General features: G+C 37.2%; 1 protein-coding gene across 3 annotated transcripts in view; it reads left to right on the top strand.

Moving 5' to 3' along the window:
• The window catches only part of HMGCLL1 (3-hydroxy-3-methylglutaryl-CoA lyase like 1), a 147,740-nt gene that overhangs the window by 39,732 nt on the left and 88,834 nt on the right, over nucleotides 1-19,174 (top strand). For all 3 annotated transcript variants that reach the window (XM_061195181.1, XM_061195180.1, XM_061195179.1), the window contains exons 2-3: nucleotides 256-336; nucleotides 562-669. In XM_061195181.1, coding sequence (XP_061051164.1) covers nucleotides 256-336; nucleotides 562-669 — 189 coding nt within the window. The remainder of the gene's footprint in view (nucleotides 1-255; nucleotides 337-561; nucleotides 670-19,174) is intronic.

The raw sequence follows: 19,174 nt of genomic DNA, 5'->3' as shown, positions 1-19,174 counted from the left end.
GTTTTATCTATGAAATTTATCTTTTGGATTTTAATCATAATTAGACTGAATATCACTGGGTTGTAAAAAAAAATGACCTCATGTTGCTAATAACATAAACTTGGTATTTGGATTATATCATTATATCGATTTCTTACCTTTCTTAACTTTCCAGGGTGAGAACTTAATCCAACAAAGTGAAATTGTTTGACTTTTCAAATAAACAAGTTTGATGATCTGTTATCTCTTTTTCTTGCCTTGTATTTTTCATTTTAGGAATCATCCCAGCCATCTGGACTCCCTGAATATGTTAAAATAGTAGAAGTTGGACCTAGAGATGGATTGCAGAATGAAAAGGTAACTTGATATTAATTTTACACAGTTTTTTAAAAATGCTAAATCTAAATATTTATTGAGTCTAAAGACATGGTTTTCATATATTAGATGATTACATTTGTTCTTAGTTGCTACTTGAATTTATAAATCTTAAATAGTATTTGCTTTCAGTTAGGAATTAATTTTCTATTTATGCTTCAATAAATAATTTATGCAAATTACTTATAATTCTTAATGTTTTCTTAGATTATAGTTCCCACAGATATAAAAATTGAATTTATCAATCAACTTTCCCAAACTGGCTTGCCTGTAATAGAAGTGACAAGCTTTGTGTCTTCCCGATGGATACCACAGGTATGCAAATCCGTAATTCCTTAACTAGATTCTTAATTTAACATTGGCAAGATTTAGTGAACAGTGTGATATACATTGTGATATTAACCTGATATATTTTGTAAGAGCATAGCAAATTAGTAATTATTAGCCCATGCATTAAGATACGATTAAAGAAAAACCTCTTTAATGAAATATATAAATTAAGTCCTAAAAAGTTATTTAGACTTAGTTGTTAAAAAGTTATTTGGAACTCCAACCTAAACCTTCAAGAGTGTATGGTCTGATATAGTGAGTAGAGGCTAAGACTCTTAATAGCAGTTTAGGGTCCTGTCCTCCATTTACCATTTTACTGACTTTATGAGTGATCTGAGTATCTCCAGGTGATTTATCTTTTTTGTCTGTTAGAAGGAAGTAATGCTGAGTGTCGCCTGATACCTTCCCCGTTATAATCCTATTTTAAGCAGTGAGAAATGTAGATATGCTCTCTTTTTTTAATGATTATATTTGCTAGAGGGTTATATATATTCATATATATTGATGAAAATATACATATTCATCAAAGGCAAGGCAATGGTAGTCATCCAGAATCTTCTCTTGAAGAGGATAGAGCCTTATCCAGAGTTGTCTGGCATATGGCAGCAATCATCACTTCTGAGACTTGGCCCTGATGTTTGAAACGTGATTAATAATTAGCAAACAGTAACACCCCCCCACTCCCTTCCCAATCCAATTCTCATTCCCTGGATCCCTGGATTCCTTGGACCCTGTTCTCATTCCTTGGATCTTTCAGTCTCTGCCCAGCACTTAACTTCACTGATTACTTCTTCATCTGATTCCCTTGGTTTCCTCTATAATCCTCCTTCACTTGTCCCCCTCCATTGCTCTTTTTGTCACCCCTGACATCATTTCCCCACCACCAAGTTTAAGGTTCCCTTGAGATTCTTTAGTAATTTTCTCTGCCTGTGCTTTCCTCTTTGCCAACCCTTCCAAAATCAAAAGTTGCTTCTGAGAAGATGACAAATCTATATTTCCAGTCCTGCCCTCTCTGATAAGTTTCAGCTGGACGTGCCATTAGCACCTGAAACTCAGCAGGTTCAAAGTCAGACTCATCATTGTTGATCCTACTTTATGCTCATAGCCTAACTGTTCCTTAGGGAATCTTGGATTTGAATTCTCAGAAGTCTTTTATATCTGGTCAGTTACTGGCCAGTTACTGGTCAGTTACAAAAATTCTTCCTCCTCAGTAGAGCCTATACCTGAGTCTCTTCTTTTCAATACCATGGATGTATTAGTAATCCATACCCTTATGGACTAATTATTGAGATAGTCCCTTAAATGATATTCCTAAGCACTGTTTCTCCCTTCCTTATGTATTTTGCCTATTGCTTCTAAGATAATCTCCCAGAAATACTAGCCTCCTGAAACTCACATCCTCAGTTCTTTAGAACCTTCCTTCCCCCTGTTGAAAAAGTCTGGAAACCTGGCCTGGGGTTCAAGGTCTCTTTACTTGGCCCTACTTCCTTTTGCAGAAGCTCCTGGCAAACCAAACTGCCTCTTATTCCTACTTACATCCTGCCTCTGTAGCTATACAGTGCTTTATCTATATTCATTTATATACATCTCAGTTTCTACACTGCCCTGCAGTTATAGCAAGATGGTGTAAGAAAGCTTAAAACATTAAAGCCCTTTTAATTACAAGGTGTTGGAAACAACAGAAACCACAAAAGGATTAATAGTATTAGCAATACATCACTTTTCACAGAGTCAGTATTCAAATATCAGGGTTACTTTGATTTCTCCTCAAAACAAACTGTCACTTTTCTGCATCCCAGTTGCCCCTGTGTATAATCCTATATATTTTTTATAAATGTTGTCTGATGATCTGCTTCCCAGACTCTGAGAGTTATGGAGGTAGTGACCGTGTCTCTCTTGTTCATCACTTGTATCCCCAGTGCTTGGTGCAGTAAGTAGGTGCTCAATAAATATCGTGAAATGAATAATGAATCCATCAGCCTGAAACCATAATAACATGGCTCAGTTCTCTGGCATGGACAAGTGACTCTTACTTTTTGATCACGTATTTGGTCTTGTGTTATGAAGGCCACAAATATATTCCTTAGGAAGACATAAACAGCTTGATGAGACTAGACATATTTCCTTGACTTGTCATTTTGTAAAATGTGAGCTATTATTATTTTACTAGCTGTCACGTGAGACCCTTTATCATCTTTAAGTCTTCATGACATTGCCTCTTTATTTGATTTAGTTAATGCTCTTTTCACGTATTTGATTATTGTTGGAGAGAAACTGGATACGCTGGTGTAATTTCAGAGTAAAGTTTAGGAAGGAGGACAGGTAACATTAATGATTACCAACAAAAGTTATATTTCAGATTTTATATTTTCCTAGTCCTTTTCAAGATACTTTTATTTCCCAATGGTTTTGTGAAGCTGCCTACAAAATACGCCTCTGGACCACAGTGATGCTCAGGAAATTCTCTTATTCCACAATACTGGAATTGTTTGATGGATTATTCTTCAATCTCATCTAGGACACACCCCAGGACGTTTAGAAGGACGAGACTAGAGCCCCTTGCAGAGAGCCATTCTCCTCCTTGAACAGCTACTTAAAAGAAAAAAGGGACAAAACAAAGGGAAGGCGTCCCTCTGTGAGCAGTAATAGGAAAATGCCTTCTGGCCTCACAGGAAGTAGATACATATGATGGGACTATAAAATAACATGATTCATTGACTTAACCTATTGAGATGTAATGAACTCGGCTTAGGCTCAAAGTATTATCGAATAAATGACGGAATTCCCCACAAGCTCGTGAGGACAGCTGTGGCAGGGCAGAGGTACCTCTGTTCTGTGTTCTGTCTACACTCTGTCTGGAGCTGGAGTAAGTGACTTAACCTCCTTGAACCTTGGGAATCCCAGCAATGAAGCCTGCAGCCTGGGAGGGTTTAGGGCAATAAAGCCCATGAATGAATCCCTGTCTGTGGATGCCCAGAGTCCAGGGCACCTGGCTCCAACCAGGCTCATCAGTGTTATCTGAGCATATGCCTGACCAACAGACAACTGACTGACTTATTCCGGGTTCCATGCAAGTCAGTTACCTTCTCTGGGATAAACACCCTTTTTCTTAAAGATTGAAGTATGTGTTTAGTTTAAATATTGGCTCGGAAAAAAAAAAAAATAAAGGTACTCATCCTTCAAATACTAAGGAATATGTTATATATTTCACTTTTAATACTCATCTGGTTACATGCATTCCAAGTCAAAAAAAAAAGAAAGAAAAAGGAGTGTTTTAAATAAATCACATATTTGTAAAAGAGCAGTGTGCCTGGATCAAAGATATCAGATTGAACTTCCAAAGTTATACTGGTCACATGTTACATAGCACATCAAGGGTTTTTCAAAGAGCAGTCGTGAGAGCATCCCATTTTTTACAATTTGATTTTCTATAGTGGTGTTTGGATTATAGATTTCACTGAGCTTGCCTGAGTGAGCCTTTTCTATTGCTGTGGTTGGAGGTTATCTCATTATGTAACTGCCGATTTCATTGTTCTGATGCTAATGAAAAAGGCCTTAAATCAACAGAACTAACTCATAATGGTAATTTGAACTTTTATATTATAACCTCTCATTTTTTAAAAAAAATTAATTTATTTTTTATTGAAGTATTGTTGATTTACAACGTTGTATTATTTTCAGGTGGACAGCAAAGTGATTCAGTTATACATGTACGTATTCTTTTGCAGGTTCTATGACCTCTCATTTTTTGAGAAAATGTCATGACACCAGGCTTGTCTAGCTCAAAATAATGTCTGAGATTTGTGACAGAACGATTTTAGTGCACCAGCTTACACGTAATTTTCTGAATAATTTCTAATCCTTCTAAAGATCCTGAATGTGGCTCAAAATTGGTATTCTGTTAATTCTCTGCATCTTCTTCTGTTTCTTTCCCTTAAACGTGGGTCATGGGAAGAGTCCTCCGGTTTATGTTTAGATTACTGCTTGCTCCCTTATTTCTTTTTTTAGCATTTCAAAACGTTTTTACAGCTTCCCTCCTACTGTTTTGTTTGGCAACAGCTTTTCTAACTAAAGCAGCTGAAAGAAAAGTTCCACAGTAGCAGGGTGCCATATAAAACAGGATCCCACACCTATAATCTAAATGACCAGAGATGATAAAATACTTGCCATTAAAAAATATACGTTCTTAACAACTTATCTGGAAAAAGGGTTTCCTTAGAGTGACGTATAATCTAAGGACATTTGAAATGAGTCCACATAGCCCCTTACTTCAGTGGAGCGAAGAGCAGTAAGAGTAGAAAGAAAATGTGTTTATAAAAACTCGATGGGTTTACTGCAACTTTGGAATGTGGCTCTCAGTAATGAGCCTTTTAAATCATTATAAATACAATAATTTTTGAAGGTGAACTAGAGTTTTCCATTATATTTAATGTAACCATTTGGTTTTAAACACGTTCATTCACATGAGTGATTAAAGTGAATATCATTTATTTAAAAATAAGAATACATGAAAATTACAAGACACTGTATGTTTATGTCTGTCGTATACAAAGTCTCAGTTATAAATATTTGCTCTCCATTTCATTAACTTTTAACTGTTGGAATGGGTGGGTCCCAAGTCTGGCCACATCAGCAAGGGGCAGAAATAGATTTTCTCTGTAAAGTAGAAAGAAATATACATAAAAGGCTGTAAAAATTATTTACCAATCAGTCTAACACTTAAAAATATGACCCAAGCACAGTGTAAGCAGGAAGGAATGTGTAAACTTTTCCCTGCCCTCCTTTTAGTGGTGATGCAATTAATGCTTTATCGATAATGAAAACACATTTACTGGATTGAAATTTAAGATTTAGATTTACATGGATGAGGTGCAGGAGGCTGTAGCTTCTGCTCCTGAGCGCCCCTGGCTTCTTTTTCTTGTTCTGCTCTTTTTGAGGGGGATGGGTGTGTGAAGAGGCAAGGAAGGGGATAATTTGGCAGAGATGTTGAGTGTGTGTGTGCGTGTGTGTGTGTGTGTGTGTGTGAGAGGACTGAAGGAGAGAGAAAGTGGAAGAACTGGTGTGGAGAGCTTTTGGGGAGAGCCCTGGAATTCTTTTGCTTATAAGGCACAGTGTCCTTGGCAGGGTAATTTCATCTTCTGCGAGTCTCATCCCCTATATCCCAGAGGAGTTGCCCTCTGCCATCGGCCCAGAGAGGAGCCTGGTGAAATTTACAAGACCGCAGTTCCCATTTCATGGGGTTACAGGAATCCTTTCACCCAGATAGGCTAGTTTGGATATCACATGGTGATTTAGAGTTGCAAAGGTGAGTGTTCCAAGAGACAAGCAAACATGGTATGCCTTTTATAGCCAAGCCTTATAAATTTTCTAGCATCACTTTTCCATACCATATTAGTTGATGTAGTTACAAAGCCACCCAGTTTCAAAGGGAGGGGATCCATGCCACCTCTAGACTGGGGAGGGGCATTGTAGAGGAGCACATGGGTGGGGAGATATCATTGGAGCCATTTTTCTAATCTGTGACACTTATGTCTTGTAAAATGATGTAGTAATTAATCTAGTTCTGCATGAGCTTTTTCTTACTGATAATTAAAGAATAAATACAGCTGATAGAAAAGCGGGTTCTGCATTGTGAAACCCCCAAATTCCAAAAAAAATAATAGATATTTTAGTACTCTCAGGGCTGCTAATGTTTACCTGACTCCTATCCACTCCCTATATACAATTGTGTTGCCTCACATGGGAGTCAGGTTGTTATTTGAGTGATTAACCTGAAATGCAATATTTTAAAGTGGTTCCATCCTTCAATTACGTCATTGCTACTGTTATCACAGAGGGCATGCAAATTGCCTAAAGCATAGTCACAGATCTTTAAAACAACTTTGTTTCTCTCAGAAAAGAATGTGGAAATATGAAAATGTTTTCTTCTTTTTATTAGGATTGTGAGCACTACATTTTTTTTCTTTTTGAACTTGTTTAAGGTTATACTTTGGAACAAAATTGGAAAAAAAATTAGTTGCTAGCACTGTACATATTACTTGGCATTCAACAGTAACTTATTCTCGACCTAAGATGTAATTTCACTTCTGTGTGCAAAGCAAAAAGCAAGCTTATAATGAAAAGCAATAATGTCACAATTCTACTGGTTAGATTTTCTTATTTTTTTTCACATTGTAGGGTATAATTCAATATTTTTTTAGACTTTTTTCCCCATGAAGCCAAAAACTATGATTCTACTCAAAGATTTACTATGCTCAGCATGCATTGCTTTTCTAATTGCTTAATCTGATCAATTACATTTTGACTAAAAATTTGGTTTTTTTGGTTCTTAGATTTATGAAATGTACCAAAAATGTTCAAATAAAATACTTTATCTCACTTTTTATTCAATTATATTGTGTTTGTCAAATTTTCTCTAAGTTTACCCATGAAAGAAAGAAACTTTCAAAGGCATTTTGATCATATGAAAATTCCATTTTTGTATCTGATTAAAATTATATTAAAATTGGACCATGAATTATCAGTATGCAGCGACAGTTTGAAAGGTCGTGCATATAATACAATTGCATAAAAGCTGAATAGAGTACAGTTTGGCACAGAAAGACTTGATTCTAACTTTTTAATGGCATTTTCTGCATTATGCTGATTAGTTTGTCAATCTTATTTTACTATAAACTAATTCCATTGATATAACTCCTGACTAAGCCACTTAACATGCAATCCACTTTAAGAGAAGCAGAGTTTGTCCTGTGGACCAGACTCCAAGGAACTAAAGTATTTCCTGGGTGCCACAGTTATGACTCTCATGGGAAGAATCACAGCCATTAGTGAAAACCAGGTTTAAAGTTTAAAGTGTTAAGATTAAATGTGGACTGTTTCGATCATAAGTTTTAAGTATGCCAAGCATCACTTGTTTTTAAGAATTCACGATCCTTGTACGTTGAACACTGAAAATGAAACACATACTAATTATTTTTAAATTGATTATGGTTTTAAAAGACATGTTTTGTTGATATGTTTATAAAGAATTATGATTCCAGTTAATTTTTTAAAATAAAAATAAAATATTTTTTCCTAATTTTTAGATATACACACAGACAGACGGACACACACACACACACACTACACGGACACTGATCTAATATTGCCTGGTTAAATTGCTGGAAAGTTCTCTAGGAGTCATATGGAATAGTAAACATAGGAAATTAGATAAATCTGAATGCTAGAAGTAACATTACATTCCAAAAATAATATTAAGCAATAGGTTAGTTTTATATTTCAAACTGACACATTAATGAGACATATATATGCTAACATTTCACTTCTTCCATATTTGATAAAATAAAAGGAATACAAATGTATATTTTTTTCACTTAGAGTAAATATAAAACATTTACATTCTTATACTTAAGAATTTTTATCCAAATTCATTTATCCTGAATGTCAAATTTATCAAATTAAAGGCTGATTGGAATTATATTTTTAGAATAATAGAATATTTTGTAACATCTATGAATTTTAGCTATTTGTTCATTGTCAATGTATAGGACATTCTTTTGAAGAATGCTGTTCATTTTAGAAATATCTTGGATAACTTCAAATTTGTAAAGGCAAAAGTTCAGAGGTTATAACTGAGCTGCTTTAATTGTTCTAGGCACTCACATTCCTGTTTGCTTTATAAACTAAATTAAGTACTCTTTGAAATATCAACATATTGAAGCAAATTCACGCTAACAACTTGAGAGCGTTAATACTACTTACTCCAGACCTTGTACTGCTGTGTGTGGGACTATCAAGAAATTTTAACACTGTACTTAGTCAAGACTGATGCATCATGTATTGAATTCAGCTTATAGTATATAGTAAGAAACATATTTCTTAGTAATTCCAAAATAGTTATTTCTTCACAAGTCCTCCAGGTTGTAGGTTTCCTGAGCTTTCAGTGACATCATTGTATCTGGTTAGAAATAACAACATACACATTTTCTGACAGAAAATCTGAGACATGACTCTTACTTATTTCTGATATGATTTGGCAAAGTATTTTCATCCTTTATGCCTTGGATTCTTTCCATTCATTTATTCACCCATTCACTGCTTTTATTGTGTCTCTGTTAAACACTGCATTGAATTCTTTTTTGGACTCAAAAATTGAATAATGTGTGGTTGATAGCAATATCTGTATAATGATCCAATTGTAAAGTTAAAATGGGTAATGGGAATGAAATCACTAAAAAAAAAATTGACTCATATAATGGGGTTATAAAATCACTTGAATATCTGTAAATGAACTGTCATAAAATAGAACCTAGGAATCCAAATATGTTAAACAGTTTATCTTTAAGAGGTTGTCTGTCCAGGCTTTTCAAGTTTTGTCTTCTGTACTGCTTAGCCAGACAGAGCTCTTCAGAGCCATACGATGTCAAATCATTGCAGTTAGATCTTACAGGCTATTGTGACTGCATTGCTTGCCAGCATAACAAGAACTTTTTTGCTACAGTGCTCTCTTATTGCCAGTGAGATGGTCTGCCTCAAACCTCCCAAGCTTCCCCTCTGCTCACCAGCGCAGCTCTCCACTGTGGGCAGGGGGGCTTCCAGAAGGAAGTGTAAGTATAGAGGGGAAAGTCCACTTACAGTCATCGAGAATGAATACAATTAGACACAGTATTTTAAAAGTCACTTCTGCTCCCATGCATGAGAAATAACACTGTTGACAGTGTTATTAACAAACACAAAGGCATGATGTATGAGAGGCAACACAGTTGAATGGAAAGAAAATTATACTGGGAGCTTTGAGACTTCTTGCCCCTACTTCAGAGTCATGTTGGGAACATGATTGTTTTGACATGGGACGACCAGGAGGGTGGTCACCAAAGGCATTGACCCGAACAAAGAATCACTAATGCATATTTGTTATGTTTGCCTTAGGAAACAGGAAATGTTATTGAATAAGATGACTCTGGTTTCTCTGTCTGGAACATTGGTCTCCCAGTGTATAACCCACAAATCCATTGGGTAGATTGGGTTTATTTTATAATTTAAAAATGATTATTTGTAGACATTAATAGATTATGATGAAAATGGCTTGCAGGTTTCACAGTAAAAGAGTGTGGGTCATGTATGCTACTTGCTTGGGTCACTCCTGAGAAGCCTGCGCATTCCTTCCCATAGAGGGCGGTACAGAGGCCCTTAGAACACAAAGGTAATGTTAAATAAGGAAGCACAGGAAATTATACACCAGCCCAAATTAGTTTTTAGGCTTCTGGACTTAAGAAGTTTTGTGAGTATGGTGTCAGACCATTTTAGCAGTGGCAGCCAAGACAGGGTACTGGGTAGAAAAAAAAAAAAAAAAAAACTAGATGTTCAATTTTCCAGAGATTTCCTGTGTTTATTATTGTAAGACTGTGATTTATTAAAACTGTCTTACTTCTTCAAGCAGACCAAGATTTCCTCTGTGCTACTGAGGCTAAGATATATGGGGTTTGTGGAAAGAGTCTGTGAATGAGACAGGGTTAGAGTACCCAGGCTTTAAGCTATTCATGGCTGGGTAGAGCGTTTTCACTTATGGCTGTCAGGAAGGGTGCTTAGTTCCATTTTTTTTCTCATGGCTGAATTTACGAATGTGTTACCTTTAAGAGGAGTTACTGCTCAAATTGAGTTTTGAGTTATAGGTTCTGAAACCACATTATTTACATTTGTATAGTAATCTGTGGCATGTGTTGAAGAAATGACACGTCCTGTATCCATCCTTCCTGCTGCATAAGGAAAAGTATTACTATAAGTGAGATATCATCTAGCCAGTGGAGATAGTATGCAAACACCTTCTGATATTGTCTGCTCATTTTGAAGAGATCTGAATGCTGTCCTGGGTGATGGTGGGGTAAAAAAAATCTTTCAAATATATTTAAAAAAAAATTATTCAGCACAATGTATTAGTGAGGTTATAGATCCATGAGGATAAATCTATTTCCTGGCAAAATTTAAGATGGTTTATTTAGCAGAGACTTTATAAAAATAAATATACCCAGAAATATTATGGATATACCAAGAATAAGACATGCCAAACTGAACTCAAATGGTAAGGAAAAGAAATACTGTAGACACCATGGATCTTTATTTCAGACAGATTCCTAACTATCTTGATGATATGACTAAGAGCGAGGTAGGAAATTTCAAACAGGCTTGGAGTCTCGGAAATGTTATTATTTTTTTTAATCAATGGAACTTTTTTCACCCTGGATGAAACTTTATTTAGAACCTCAATATACGATACAGACAGGAAAATTACCACAAAATATTTGTATAGTTTCCTCCCAAGACCCTGGATGGGGCCCTAGCAATGTGCTCACCTGGTCATGTGTTTCAGTAAAATTTACAAAAGTTAGAGATTTTTGAGTTTTTTTTTTTAAAAGGCTCCCTTCCAAATAGCAATAATTTCAGATCCACAAAACCTGGATTCATCTCTGAATAAAAATAAAATGAAGTGTCCCATCTTGAAGCAGGTGTGGGTGGGCTTGGATGCATTGATTTGACCTCCCTCCAGCCTAACTGGTGGCCTTTGTGACTGAAACCATGATTCCCAGATTTGTTGATGTCTGACATCTCCTGAGAAGTTTTAGGAACAACAGATTCCTGGGTCCTTCAGCTGAACAGAATAGAATCTGTACTGATGAGCCCAAGGAATCTTTTTTTTTTTTTTTTTTAGAAGAACCTCAAATAGTTTTGATGATCAATCCAGTTTGGGAGACACTGGGTTTGATGAAAACACATACTCTCAAAACTGTTCAGCCTGAGGGTGGGATCTTTCTAGGAATTCTTCCCTTGATATTGTGGTGCAAAAAATCTTGAGCAATGACTAAGATGAGGAGAGAGAAGATATTTAGACAATATGGAGGATGTACTTAACAAAGAGGAATTAGAGAGTGTGCTTTACAGTCAGAGAGACCTGGGTCCCGTCTCCCCTCCCCCACTCACTGGGTGATTCTCCTCATCCTTTCCATCTCTGTCTACTTCTTCTTCTACAGAAACTGTCCCTCTCATTGGGTGGTTAAAAATGTTTGAAGAGATAATGCACATAAAGGACTCAACACATAGAGACCTGCCATGTAGACCGGCATAAAGTAAATGTTTGCTTTTATCATTATAACCATCATTACTAATAATAAAATCTTAGAATTAGTGGAGAAAAAGAATCATGATTCAAAGTGGATTGAACTCAAATTGAATGCAAACTAGAATAAAGGGCAAGGAGGAGAGATTTCAGTTCAATTCGACAAGGTTTATTAAATGTCCCTTTTGAGTGAAGTCTTCAAGGAGCTAATAATTTAGTTAGGGAGAAGGATACATTAATCAGTATAAATTATACAAAATTTAATAAGAGTAACTATAGATAGATAGATAGATAGATGGATAGATATACACACACAGAGAACTATGGCGGTAAACAGATGTGGAAATCAAGCTGGTTGTTGAGAATGTCTTATAAGAGGAGTTTTTGAGTTGAATATTGTGAATATTGGAGGATGAAATAAATTGACTAGCTGAAAAAAGAAGGAATGATATCTCATTAAGAAAGACTGTCTTTTCTCTTGCACCATTGATCAAGATTTTTTTATTATTATTATTGAGAGGTTAGGAGGGTGTATTTCAGTTTAATAATTCATTATTTGTAATGTCATGCTAAGATGCAATCTAATACTTTGTAATGTGTAACCTTATACACAGATATATTGTTTTAGAAGAATTACTGTAGTTTTTTGTCCTTCCCAGTGAAGAATTTTGATATATATATTCTATTCTATGTGATTTTCATAAAAAATAAAAGCAAAAATATGAACACTTTATTTATAATTGTATATACTGTATATTGAATATATTTCTGATAAGAAAGGACTTCCATTTAATTTGACATTGATGCCAACTGATTCATTCACTTACAGTTTTACAGATGTGATGTTTGGAACAATTTTCTGTAGACTAGCTTCTGGCTCTGTATATTTTGAAACTTGTTTTTCCTCAAATATTTACATACCTCTGGTGCCAGATATCATAGGACTCTTGGCTTAACTCTAGAGTGACACTTTTAATAGGAGGTACAGTTGAGTACTCTATTTTATGTTATATAATATATTTTATAGATATTAAACATATGAGAATATTTACACCAATATTCTTGGAGAGCACAGCATTGTGAATTCTCCCAAGTAGCAAAGTCTGTGCCTGGATTTACACATAAGGAAAATTAGGAGTTTGGGATTAACATATACACACTACTATATATAAAATAGATAATCAACAAGGATCTACTGTATAGCACAGGGAACTATACTCAATATTTTGTAATAACCTAAATGGGAAAAGGATTTGAAAAAGAATAGATATATGTATATGTATAACTGAATCACTTTGCTGTACACCTGAAACTAACACAACATTGTAAATCAACTATACTCCAATATAAAATAAAATACTTTTAAAAAAGAAATATAATATGGCAACCTAAATGAATTAAATGGTCTTCCCATCTTTATGTGCATTACTTGAAGACCATTACAGGAGACTCACTCTATAGATTAGATTAGAGCAACACTTTGTGTAATTGTCCTTTTGTCTTCTCTTCTCACACTTCTTCACTGCTCCAGAGCAGTAAAATAATCTTGCCACCAAAACAAAACTCCCAAACCCATCCTGTCCCTCTCCAACAGCATGACTCTCTAGATTACTTAAATTTTTCTGGCTATCTTGTTCTCTTTTTCCTACCACTTCTCACCTTCCTCCTTCTCCTTCATACATCATGGCAAAGAATCAGGAGAAGGACTCTTGTTAGATGGCAGGGGAGGGAAATAATTTGAGCGCTTTAGCAGGTGAGTAGAGGGAAGGAAGGAAAAGAGGGTAAAGCTCGCCCATTGATGATGCTTGACTTGGTCATATTGACTGGACCAGGGCAGAGAGAAGAGGAGACAAAGCAGTTTTATATTTAGGTTGCAAGATCCAATGGTAAAAGAGGTGGTCAAGTTATACAACTTTATAGATATTGCTGTAAAGATGGAGTATCTTACCTGGATTTTAGATTACATGGATTTTAGATTTTACTTACATGGATTTTAGATTCTACTCTAAACACATTTGCCATTTAAAAACAGTGCTAACTTCAACTCTGAGTAATTCTACTCCATCACACAACACAGTTGCCTCACCAGAGCCACCATGATGTATTGAATAATTTCTGTGGTGATGCAAAACAACACAACTCCTCTCAGGAAGTTTGCATTCTCCTTATTGACTCACTCTTACTGAGTTAAAATAATAAAGGTAAAAGTTTTATGTGTCATACATGTGTGTGAGACTTTCACATAAAAAATTTATAGTAAATGCACCTCTGGAACTTAGTGACCTGTACAATGTGATATCTTTGTAATTATACTTGTTCTGGGAAAAGGAAAAAAAATGTTCATCAGTGATTAGATTCTAAATGAACATCTCACACAACATATATTCAGTTGGAACTGAACAAAATTTACTCAATGAATATTCTGTTTTCTCTATCAACTGTTACTCAGAAGAGAGGTAAAGGGTAATAGATACTTTTACTTTTCATTTCATTGGACTTGAAAATGAAAGAAGAGTATGAATTTAAAAATTAATTTCTATAGAATATCTCACTCCATAATTATCTGAAGAATTTTAATAAACAATTATGTTTTAAGTTTATTAAACCCTTTCTTTTTATAGTATACTAGAGTATAATTTATCATAGAAATTATATTTGCATATATAATATGTGAATACTTGTGCTTTATGACTATTTTTTAATAATATCATACTTTATGAATAGTCTTGCTCCATTAAACTCTGTGAATATTTTGCTCCTTTAAAAAACAGGCCCCTGAGTTATTTACATTTGGCCTAGATAAGGGTTAGCTTAAATATTTGTCATTATTCTACTTTAGGTTGCAAAGAAAAATACTTCCTTATCTGCTTCATAGAACTTCAGATCACATGGCACTTGTATTATTTTGTATTTTTGGTATGTACACACACACACATACACACACATTTCCCACCACTAGCCTGTGTGTTATATGTATATGGACTGCCTCTGCTTCATTTTTTAATGCCGAAATGTTAGATATATTGTAAGTGTATAAAATGTTGAAATGAGTCAATATTCAAACATTGAAGGGCATTTAAAAAGTCCATTTTGAAGGTCTCACTATAATTTAAAATTAGCTTTTATATCCACCAATGACAAATTTTATAGTCTATTTGTAAAATATATACTCATATGCATTATTTTGAAATTCCAATAATCTCAGGGAATTCGAATGAGCACTTAACAATGCTTAAACTGACAGAAACAGGGAGGGGCAAGATGGCGGAAGAGTAAGACGCGGAGATCACCTTCCTCCCCACAGATACATGAGAAATACATCTACACGTGGAACTGCTCCTACAGAACACCCACTGAACGCTGGCAGAAGACGTCAGACCTCCCAAAAGGCAAGAAAATCCCCACGTACTTGGGTAGGGCAAAAGAAAAAAGAAATAACAGAGACAAAAGAATAGGGACGGGACCTGCACCAGTGGGAGGGAGCTGTGAAGGAGGAAAGGTTTCCACACACTAGGAAGCCCCTTCGTGGGCAGAGACTGCGGGTAGCAGAGGGGGGAAGCTTCGGAGCCACGGAGGAGAGCGCAGCCACATTGGTGCGGAGGGCAAAGCGGAGATTCCCGCACAGAGGAGCGGTGCCGACCAGCACTCACCAGCCCGAGAGGCTTGTCTGCTCAGCCGCCGGGGCGGGCGGGGCCTGGGAGCTGGGGCTCGGGCTTCGGTGCTAGCCGGGAGGGAGTCCGGGAAAAAGACTGCAGATGCCGAAGAGGCAAGAGAATTTTTCTTGCCTCTTTGTTTCGCGGCGCGCAAGGAGAGGGGATTCAGAGCGCCGCCTAAACGAGCTCCAGAGACGGGCGCGAGCCGCGGCTATCAGCGCGGATCCCACAGCAACAGGGACGCAGAGGGAAAAACGGAGAGATTCCCGCACAGAGGCTCGGCGCCGAGCAGCACTCACCAGCCCGAGAGGCTTGTCTGCTCACCCGCCGGGGCGGGCGGGGGCTGGGAGCTGAGGCGCGGGCTTCGGTCGGATCCCAGGGAGAGGACTGGGGTTGGCTGCGTGAACACAGCCTGAAGGGTCTAGCGCACCACAGCTAGCCGGGAGGGTGCACGAGAAAAAGTCTGCAGCTGCCGAAGAGGCAGGAGACTTTTTCTTGCCTCTTTGTTTCGCGGCGTGCAAGGAGAGGGGATTCAGAGCGCCACTGAAACGAACTCCAGAGACGGGCGCGAGCCGCGGCTATCAGCGCGGACCCCAGAGACGGGCATGAGACGCTAAGGCTGCTGCTGCCGCCACCAAACAGCCTGTGGGCGAGCACAGGTCATTCTCCACACCGCCCCTCCCGGAAGCCTGTGCAGCCCGCCACGGCCAGGCTCCCGTAATCCGGGGACAACTTCCCTGGGAGAACGCACGGCGCGCTTCAGGCTGCTGCAACGTCACGCCGGCTTCTGCCGCCGCAGGCTCGCCCCGCCTCCTCCGTACCGCTCCCTCCCCCCGGCCTGACTGAGCCAGAGCCCCCGAATCAGCTGCTCCTTTAACCCCGTTCTGTCTGGGCGGGGAACAGACGCCCTCAGGGGACCTACATGCAGAGGCGGGTCCAAATCCAAAGCTGAACCCCGGGAGCTGTACGAACAAAGAAGAGAAAGGGAAATCTCTCCCAGCAGCCTCAGAAGCAGCGGATTAAAGCTCCACAAACAACTTGATGTGCCTGCATCTGTTGAATACCTGAATAGACAACGAATCATCCCAAATTTAGGAGATGGTCTTTGGGAGCAGGATATATTAACTTTTCCCCTTTTCCTTTTTTTTGTGAGTGTAGATGTGTATGCTTCTGGGTGAGATTTTGTCTGTATAGCTTTGCTCTCACCGTTAGTCCTAGGGTTAGGTCCGTCCGTTTTTTTTTTTTTTTGGCTTAAAAAATTTTTTTTTTCCCTAATAAATGTTTTCTTAATAATTTTTTCCTTATTTTCTATTTTTAAAAAAAGTTTTAATAAGTTTTTTCATATTTTTTATTTTAAAAAATTAAAAAATTTTTTTTCTTAATAAATTTTTTCTAAATAATTTTTTTCTTATTTTTAGTATAAAAAATTAATAAATCTATTTTTAAAAATTAAAAAAATTTTTTTTTCTTAATAAATTTACTCTTAATAATTTTTTTTCTTATTTTTTATTATAATTGCTTTATTTTATTTTATTTTATCCTCTTTTTTTCTTTCTTTCCATTTTTTCTCCCTTTTATTCTGAGCCGTGTGGATGAAAGGCTCTTGGTGCTCCAGCCAGGCATCAGGGCTGTGCCTCTGAGGTGGGAGAGCCAACTTCAGGACACTGGTCCACAAGAGACCTCCCAGCTCCACGTAATACCAAACGGCGAAAATCTCTCACAGATCTCCATCTCAACATCAAGACCCAGCTTCACTCAACGACCAGCAAGCTACAGTGCTGGACACCCTATGCCAAACAACTAGCAAGACAGGAACACAGCCCCATCCATTAACAGAGAGGCTGCCTAAAATCATAATAAGGCCACAGACACCCCAAAACACACCACCAGACGTGGACGAGCCCACCAGAAAGACAACATCCAGCCTCATCCACCAGAACACAGGCACTAGTTCCCTCCACCAGGAAACCTACAAAACCCACTGAACCAACCTTAGCCACTGGGGACAGATACCAAAAACAACGGGAACTACGAACCTGCAGCCTGTGAAAAGGAGACCCCAAACACAGTAAGATAAGCAAAATGAGAAGACAGAAAAACACACAGCAGATGAAGGAGCAGGGTCAAAACACACCAGACCTAACAAATGAAGAGGAAATAGGTAGTCTACCTGAAAAAGAATTCAGAATAATGATAGTAAGGATGATCCAAAGTCTTGGAAATAGAATAGACAAAATGCAAGAAACATTTAACAAGGACGTAGAAGAACTAAAGAGGGACCAAGAAACGATGACAAGCACAATAAATGAAATTAAAAATACTCTAGATGGGATCAATAGCAGAATAACTGAGGCAGAAGAACGGATAAGTGACCTGGAAGATAAAATGGTGGAAATAACTACTGCAGAGCAGAATAAAGAAAAAAGAATGAAAAGAACTGAGGACAGTCTCAGAGACCTCTGGGACAACATTAAATGCACCAACATTCGAATTATAGGGGTCCCAGAAGAAGAAGAGAAAAAGAAAGGGACTGAGAAAATATTTGAAGAGATTATAGTTGAAAACTTCCCTAATATGGGAAAGGAAATAGTTAATCAAGTCCTGGAAGCACAGAGAGTCCCATACAGGATAAATCCAAGGAGAAACACACCAAGACACATATTAATCAAACTATCAAAAATTAAATATAAAGAAAACATATTAAAAGCAGGAAGGGAAAAACAACAGATAACACACAAGGGCATCCCCATAAGGTTAACAGCTGATCTTTCAGCAGAAACGCTGCAAGCCAGAAGGGAGTGGCAGGATATACTTAAAGTGATGAAGGAGAAAAACCTACAACCAAGATTACTCTACCCAGCAAGGATCTCATTCAGATTTGATGGAGAAATTAAAACCTTTACAGACAAGCAAAAGCTGAGAGAGTTCAGCACCACCAAACCAGCTTTACAACAAATGCTAAAGGAACTTCTCTAGGCAAGAAACACAAGAGAAGGAAAACACCTACAATAACAAACCCAAAACATTTAAGAAAATGGGAATAGGAACATACGTATCGATAATTACCTTAAATGTAAATGGATTAAATGCTCCCACCAAAAGACACAGACTGGCTGAATGGATACAAAAACAAGACCCATATATATGCTGTCTACAAGAGACCCACTTCAGACCTAGAGACACATACAGACTGAAAGTGAGGGGATGGAAAAAGATATTCCATGCAAATGGAAATCAAAAGAAAGCTGGAGTAGCAATTCTCATATCAGACAAAATAGACTTTAAAATAAAGACAATTACAAGAGACAAAGACGGACACTATCTAATGATCAAGGGATCGATCCAAGAGGAAGGTATAACAATTGTAAATATTTATGCACCCAACATAGGAGCACCTCAATACATAAGGCAAATACTAACAGCCATAAAAGGGGAAATCGACAGTAACACAATCATAGTAGGGGACTTTAACACCCCACTTTCACCAATGGACAGATCATCCAAAATGAAAATAAATAAGGAAACACAAGCTTTAAATGATACATTAAACAAGATGGACTTAATTGATATTTATAGGACATTCCACCCAAAAACAACAGAATACACATTTTTCTCAAGTGCTCATGGAACATTCTCCAGGATAGATCATATCTTGGGTCACAAATCAAGCCTTGGTAAATTTAAAAAAATTGAAATCGTATCAAGTATCTTTTCCGACCACAACGCT

Source organism: Eubalaena glacialis, chromosome 7 (genome assembly GCF_028564815.1).
Source record: "Eubalaena glacialis isolate mEubGla1 chromosome 7, mEubGla1.1.hap2.+ XY, whole genome shotgun sequence".
Taxonomy (NCBI): domain Eukaryota; kingdom Metazoa; phylum Chordata; class Mammalia; order Artiodactyla; family Balaenidae; genus Eubalaena; species Eubalaena glacialis.
Note: the sequence above shows the minus strand (reverse complement) of the source record. Positions and strands in the feature narration are given on the sequence as shown.